General features: G+C 18.7%; 2 protein-coding genes across 2 annotated transcripts; one reads left to right on the forward strand and one right to left on the reverse strand.

Moving 5' to 3' along the window:
- Positions 1-201: 201 nt before the first annotated feature.
- On the reverse strand, positions 202-2938 carry PGSY75_0524800 (putative ubiquitin fusion degradation protein UFD1; the record flags this gene model as incomplete). The annotated part of the gene is made up of 2 exons (XM_018784529.1): positions 202-2070; positions 2681-2938. The coding sequence occupies 2 exons, from the start codon at positions 2936-2938 to the stop codon at positions 202-204; spliced, it is 2127 nt and encodes a 708-aa protein (XP_018643184.1).
- A 2475-nt stretch (positions 2939-5413) lies between these two features.
- PGSY75_0524900 (putative tRNA-YW synthesizing protein) lies at positions 5414-8344 on the forward strand (the record flags this gene model as incomplete). Its single annotated transcript, XM_018784530.1, has 1 exon — positions 5414-8344. One exon carries the CDS (start codon positions 5414-5416, stop codon positions 8342-8344), a length of 2931 nt encoding a protein of 976 aa, XP_018643185.1.
- Positions 8345-8720: the final 376 nt, after the last annotated feature.

Below are 8720 nucleotides of genomic sequence, written 5' to 3' on the forward strand. Positions count from 1 at the left end.
AAAAAAAAAAAATGAAATATATAAATAAATATATATATATATATTATAACAAAAAAATAATACATAAATATGTACATTGTAAAAAAAGTACATATTATTTAATTAAATAAACAATATTTGTGTTATATTTTGATATATTCACTCATACATATATATATGTGTGTTTTTTTTTTTTTTTTTTTTTTTTTTTTTTTTATTTAATTATGATTTATGTTTTGTGTCATTCATTAGTTGGCTAAAATCAACGTTGTCATTTATAATTTTAAAGGACTCCGTTTTATTAAAATGATGAATTGTATTTAAATGGAAAAGGTAATCATTTCTATAAATAATTTTTTTACAAATAGTACAGTTAATAGATTTTGATCCACAATACTTTTCATGTTCTGTATTTTTTATATATTTAAAAAAGAAATGAAAATATGTAAATAATATATTGTAATAATATTTGATAGATTTATTTATTGTAGAATTATTTGTTTTGACATTATCATATATATCAAAAAAGGTAGCTAAAATAAATTCTTCATTATATATATTAATATTTGATTGAGTAAAAATATTACAATATGTACAATATATAATTTTTTTTGGACAAAATAAATTTTGATGAAAAATAAATTGTTTACGATATAAAATTTTATTACATACACATTTTATTTGAGTATGCCATATAAATTCATGTTTTTCTTTTTCATTTAAATACATTCCTTCATTACATATATCACAATGTATATGATTTTCTTTCTCATTTTTTTTTAATACTTTTTTACATGTATTACACAAAATGAAATTCTTCATACAATGAATTTTATGCATATATATATTATATTTTAATATATCTTTAAGACAATTATCACATGTAATATATTCATCATCACTCTTTATATTTTCTGTATCTGGTGTGATCATATTTATATTTCTCAACAAATTAATATTATTATTATTATTATTAATAAATACTGGTCCATTAACACTTTTATTGTTATTGTCATCCTTTTTTGTATTTATATTTTTTTCTTCATTTAATTTTAAGCATATATTATATTCTATAAGTGTATCCATGTAATTATGTACTCCTATATATATTATATGTGGGAAGAAATGTTCAAATATGTATTCTAAAAAGGATTCATCATAATTTTTGATTCCTATTTTATCATTCTCAAGATTATCATTAGAGGTACTATTGTATTTATTATCCACATTCTGATTAGCATCATCATTATCATTATTTCTATTACAATGTTCTTCTTTCATTAAACACGCAAAGTGTATTTTTAAAATACTTTTGATGATCTCTCTATTTATTACAATTGGATCAGTATTACAATCATCAATATATAAATGATGAATGACTTCTGATACTGAATCTAAGGGTGGAAATGATATAAATAAATTTAAACAATTCAACTTCATATTAGATTCTAAATTAATAGCTAGTTCAATTTTACCTTTTTTCAATAAATCTAATATATTATTATTAATAATAAATTTATATTTATTCATAGCTTTTTGAATAGTATTATTTATAGGTATATCAATTTTAATAATTTCATATATATCTTTATGATCCCCCATAGTTTTAACATTTTTATATTCATCAATATTTGTTCTTTCGCATATATCAACATTAATATCTGTATTTATTAAAGAAACAGCATTATCAGGTTCTAGTTCACTTATATAAAATTTAAGATGATTAATATGTATATAATCTCCTAACGTTAACGTACTATAATTTAAACTTAATTCATTTTCTAATAAATTTTTCATATATTTTATATCATTAATATTATCGTTTAAAGAATCTAATTTTATAAAATCACATTTAGATAGTATACAGTATGTTATTAAAACACGCGCTATGCTACTACTTTGAGGTTTGTCTAATCCTAGATTTTGTTTTATATTATCTGAAACAAAAATTATGCCTTCATTCGAACTAAATTCTAAAACACATGCATGTGTAATATAATTATTTTGTACGTTCTTAATACTAAATGTATATGGAAATTCTACTTCGTTCTTGTAGTTGCCTTTTTCTAAGGTTTTCAGAATAGACACTGGCTAAAAAAAATAAAACAACAATGAAACAAAATAAATGATAATATAAGAATTAATTGGAATGGAATATGAATAATATTATTACAGCACAGAGAGGGAGCACAAAATAATATGGATACATATATTTTTTTTTTAAAATGTCTATCCACACTATGTATAATATATATATATATATAAACAATTAGACATATTAAATATACGTTTATGCGTGAGATTAATTACATCAACATTTTATAGTAATTAAAAAGCTATAATATAAACGCAACAAAATATATATACACTCACAAACAGGAAATATATAATTGGAACTATAGTATTTATAGTACTTTTTATTTAAAGGTAACATAAGTAACAGTACTCGTCACATTTTTTTATTTCCTTATTTTTTCTTGTGCATATATTTTATAACTTTTATTATATGAACATTGTATACATTTTAATTCATAAATATAAAATTAAAATGATGAAATTAATATACTGATGTTCGAAATAATGTACGTAGGACAAACAAGATATAAACATAAAAATGAATAAATAAATAAATAAATATATATATATATATATATATATATATATATATATATATTTTTTTTTTTTTTTTTATAATACTAACTAGTATAACTTTATCTGAGTGGTCTTTTAGTTTATCCGATTTTTTGTTTAGTGGTAGAGTTAAAAATTTCTGACATATTTTATTATTAGAACTATGTATATATTGTAATTCTAAATCCTTTTTTAATTTATTACAATTTATATCCTCTCCTTTATCATTTTTTTTGTTCTGAAGAACTTCATTCAGTGAATTTTTTTTATTACTGAAACAAAATTTGGAATTGAATTTATTAAGAGCTCTAACAAAGTCATCATCCATTATATTTTAAAAAAAACAAAACAAAGAAAAAAAGAAAGAAAAAAAAAAAAAAAAAAAAAAAAAAAAAAAAAAAAAAAAAAAAAAAAAAAAAAAAAAAAAAAAAAAAAAAGAAAAGAAAAAAGAAAAAAGGGGACAAGGCTTATCTATATAGAAATATACATATATATATATACCTATTTTAATCTGGAAAAAAATTATGTAATAATATTCTGCACAAATATTTAATTGAATATATATATAAATATATATTTATATAAATCAAGATGTACTTTTATAATTCCATCGCTATAAACAAAAAAAAAAAAAAATAATAATAAAAAAAATAATTAAATAAAAATAAAATAAATATATATATATATATATGTTTAAATAAATAAAATGTATAAAGGAATTATATGCATATATATTTATATACATATGTACATAATATATATATATAAATTAAGAAGAAAAATATTAAAACATCAATAATTGATAGAACTTTAATTTATATATATATATAGAACATTACATATTATACATATATCAATATGTAAAAAAAAATATAAAAAAATAAAATTAATTCATTTAAATTAAATTAAAATTAAAACACAAAAGAAGGAAAAAAAATATTACCTCTTATCAAAGGAAAACATCATATTAGTTTATATTTTTGTTTACAAATTTTAAAAGAAAAAAAAAAAAATTCATGTTATAAAAAATAAAGAGTATAATCAACACTTTTTCTAATTTAAAAAAAAAATAACACACTTAATTTCATATACTATAAGAAAAATATTAGAAGATGTTGCACAAAAAAAAAAAAAAAAAAAGAAAAAAAGAAAAAAGAATAATCTGAAATTATATAATAATAAAATAATTTTGTATATATTATTATTTATGTTATTTAAAACTTATGTTTTATATTTTTTTTTTTTGGGGGGGGGGGTTTTTTGTATAAAAATTTTACCATATAAGAAAAACGAAAAAATAAATATGAAAAAGAGTTTTAAAATAATTATTTATTATATATATATATATATATATATATATATGTATATAGTCTACATAAAAACTTATAAAATATTCTCCTTTATATAATATGCGTGTGTTATAATATTATGAATTGAATTAATTTACATATTATCTTTTTTTTTTTTTTTTTTTTTTTAAATTATATAATTTATCTATATATTTTTATTATACATATATGTTTTTAAATGTGCGTATTATTTTAAATACAACGAACGTCTTCACCATTTAATTTTTCTCTTATATTTTTCATGCCACCTTAACCTTTTAATATAAATATATATATAATAGGTAAATATTTTTATTTCTTTTTTTTTTTATAACCCATTTTATATTCTCGTGCAATCATTTAAAAAGTATTTTACTTAAAAAAAAAAAAAAAAAACATGAAATGTAAAAAGATAAATTAGAAAAAAAGAATAATATAAAATGTGAATATTTCTACATATAATTTAATCATTTAAAATTTTCTTTGTTGATTCGTTGGATCTTTTTTTTCAATTCTTTAAAAACAATAGGATAATCTACGAATCCTGCATAGATATAATATATATATATATAAATAATATTAATTAAAATGATAACAATCATATATATTTTCTTAGCATAATTAATTTTGTTCTTATAAGAATATTAGATCATAAAATTATATTATATTTGACGAGACAGAAAAAAAAGAAATTCTTATCCTTGTAATTAAACTTACTACGACTATATATTTTTCTTCAAATTTTTTCTTTTAAAAGATAGTTTTATACTATAAACATATGAATGAGAAACATTATATAGTTAGTATAAAACATATATATATATAAGAAATACATTTAATTCTTAATTTATTTATTTTATTTTATTTTATTTCTTTTGATGATATACCATTTTAAGGAAATATGAAAAAAATTAAAAAGTATAATAAATAATTATACATATATATATATATATATATAATATTTTACTACTACTATATATTATTAAAAAAAAAAAAAAAAATTAATAAAATGAAATACCGTACATATGAATAATAAAATATAATGAAACTTTTATTCTACAATTGGTTAGTTTATTTATATATATTATTATATACATATTAAATATATATATATTAAATATATATATATTAAATATATATATAATTAAAGAAAAGTTATGAAAATGCGATTTATATTTTTGATTAATTTCACAAAATGTGGTTCCTATAAAAAGAAATAAAAAATATATAAATGAATATATATATATATATATATATATAATATATTATAGGAATCATTAATTATTTCTTTTTGTATACAACGTAAAGTGATATAAAAATAATAATAAATAAATAAGCATAGTATAATAAAAGGACAATATATTTTACATATATAGAAGATATATATATATAAAAAAAAAAAAAAAAAAACATATATTACTATATATATATATATATATAATATATTTAATTTATTTATTGTTGAAATGTAAAAAATGGGAATTGGGGATCAAGAATTTCTCTTGAAGAATATCCTAGGAACACACTGTAATGAAAAAAAAGTGAAGATAAACATATCTGTTATATATGGATCAGGTGATGGTAATAGTTATAATAGAGCTAAAGATTTCTTAAACGAATTAATAGAATATTTTAATAATGTTCATTTATTTTTGAATGACATAAATGAGATTATTAATAAAGATATATACATAAAACATGTGAATAGTAAGAATAATTATAGTGATGTGGTTCAAAAGAAAGATTATAATGAAAAAAAAATAGAAATTATAAATAATTATAAGAATCATAAATGTGATGATCACGATAATGTTGGTAGTAATATAATATTTAAGAGTAATCATATAAATCCATCCTTAAATAGGAACCATATGAATATTTTAGAAAATGAAATAATAGAATATTTTAAATTACGTTTTGATCAATATCAAGTGAATAATAATAATAATAATAAGAAGAAGAAGAATAAAGAGGAAATATCAAGATCAGGATATGAAAATATGGTAACATTATATTTTAATAAAAATATAAATTATTTAGAATCTTATAAAGAGAATATAAAAACGTTCAACAGTAAATTTAGAAATTATGTTGATTGTATAATAGATAATAATAAAATAGGAAAAATATATTTTAATTTAATTGATGGAAATAATCATGATTATTATTCATTTTTTGATAGCACAGAAAATTATAATTTAAATATCTTATTTTTTTTTATTAGTACATCTAGTCATGGGTCATTCCCTAATAATTCTTTTAAAATTGATGAAATTTTTACAGACATGTTAAATGATTTTCGAATTGAAAAGAATTATTTAAAAGATATATTTTTTAGTTGTATTGGATTTGGAAATAAAGAATATGGAGATAAATATTTTTGTATTCCTATAAAAAAATGTGAGAAATATATACATTCATTAGGAGCACAAAAATTATATAAAACATTAAAATTATGTGATACACAAGATAATGAAGAAACTTTATTCTTATGGAAGTGTAATATATTTAAAACGCTTAGTTTGTCTTTATTTTTCTATTCTTTTAATTATATGAAACGATGGTATATGAATAAAACAATATATGATACCTTATCATATTATTGTTATTTTTTTTCAAATCATACAAATTTTTATGTTAATCAGAGTGAAGACAACAAATATATTCATGATCAAGAAGAAAAAAAAAAAAAAAAAAAAAAAAAAAAAAAAAAAAAAAAAAAAAAAAACAGTCATGATCATTCTATAAATTCGATGGATATATTGCAAGTATGTCACTCTAATAAGGAGTACAAAGAAAACAATGCTTTAATTGATCATAATAATAACAAATGTTTTAATAATGAAATTTATAATACACATAGTGGTATATATTATAGCAATGTAAAAGATGTTCAACAAATGTGTTTGTCAAATATTGATAATGAAGAGAATAATCTAGTGAACAATGAAAAAAAAAAAATAAAGGATAAAACAAATATTACTATGAATGAAAAGAGAGAAGAAGTAGATGTCAACGAAGATATAGATTTACTTCATGGGGATATTCAAAAAATTGAAGGGTGCACAAATTGTAATTGTGAATCGATGAATGAATATAATGATAAGAACAATACATATCATACAAATCATTTAAGTAATACAAATAATGTTGAGACATATAAAGATTCCACCTCAGAAAGTGAAGCATCAAATAATGATAGCTATGTGGATGATGAAGATGAACAAATAGAAGTAGAAGATCTGATATCAGGAGAAAAAAAGGATATGTTAAGTTCTAGCCAGCGAAACAAATTAACAAAAGAAGGTTATAAAATAGTAGGATCTCATAGTGCAGTAAAATTATGTAGATGGACAAAATCACAAGTGAGAGGTAGAGGTGGTTGTTATAAGCATACGTTTTATGGTATTAATTCTTATCAATGTATGGAAGCAACACCTAGTTTGGCTTGTGCAAATAAATGTGTATTTTGTTGGAGACATCATAAAAATCCTGTAGGTGTAAAATGGAGATGGAATATGGATAAAGCAGAAATTATAGTTGAAGAAATAATTAAAAAACATAAAGCTATGATAAAAGAATTAAAAGGTATATATGGTATTATTATTGAACGTTTTGAGAAAGCTATGAATATAAAACATTGTGCATTATCATTAGTAGGAGAACCTATTATGTATCCAGAAATTAATAAATTAATAGATGAATTACATAAAAGAAATATATCAACATTTCTAGTAACTAATGCTCAATTCCCAGCAGAATTACAAAATTTAAATCCTGTTACACAATTATATTTGTCTATAGATGCTCCAAATAAAGAAGCTTTAAAAAATATTGATAGACCTTTATTTAAAGATTTCTGGGATAGATATATAAAATGTATTAAAATATTAAAAAATCGTAAAGAAAGAAAAGTATTCAGATTTACCTTAGTAAAAGAATATAATATGATGGAGAATGAAATAAATAGTTATATCAATTTAATAGAATTAGGATATCCAGATTTTATAGAAATTAAGGCTGTTACATATTGTGGATCATCACAAGGATATCAATTAACTATGAAAAATATTCCATGGCATGAAGAAGTATATCAATTTGCATGGAATCTAATTAATAAAAAAAAATCTTTATCACATATATATGAAATTTCATGTGAACATAAACATTCATGTAGTATATTAATTGCAAAGAAAATATTTAAAATCAATAATAAATGGAATACTTGGATTGATTATGAAAAATTTCAACAACTTATTAAAAATAAAGAAAATTTTAATGCCCTCGATTATTCAGTAGAAACTCCACACTGGGCAATTTATGGATCTCAAGAAAGTGGTTTTAGTCCTTGTGAAAAAAGGGTATATACAAAGGGCAAATATAAAAATAAAAACCAACCAAGTTAATATATCCCTATATTAAATCTAACATTTAAGTTTTAAAATATGAATATATATATATATATATATATATTATTATCTATGTGGTGTCATATATTTTTATTTTATTTTATTTTATTTTATTTTTTTTGTTATATGTTTATATTTTATAGTTTATCTTTTTTTGTCAAGGATGAAATATTTTAAAATAATACATATATATATATTTATATTTATTTATTTATTGAAGATATATTAATTTTGAATATTTTTCTTTAACTACATATGAGAACATATTAATTAAAATAAATAAACCCAAAACTTTATATATATATATATATATTAATACATAACAATTCAAATATATATTTTACAAATAATTTACATTCATTTTAACGTGGTA

This window comes from Plasmodium gaboni, chromosome 5 (genome assembly GCF_001602025.1).
Source record: "Plasmodium gaboni strain SY75 chromosome 5, whole genome shotgun sequence".
Lineage (NCBI taxonomy): Eukaryota > Apicomplexa > Aconoidasida > Haemosporida > Plasmodiidae > Plasmodium > Plasmodium gaboni.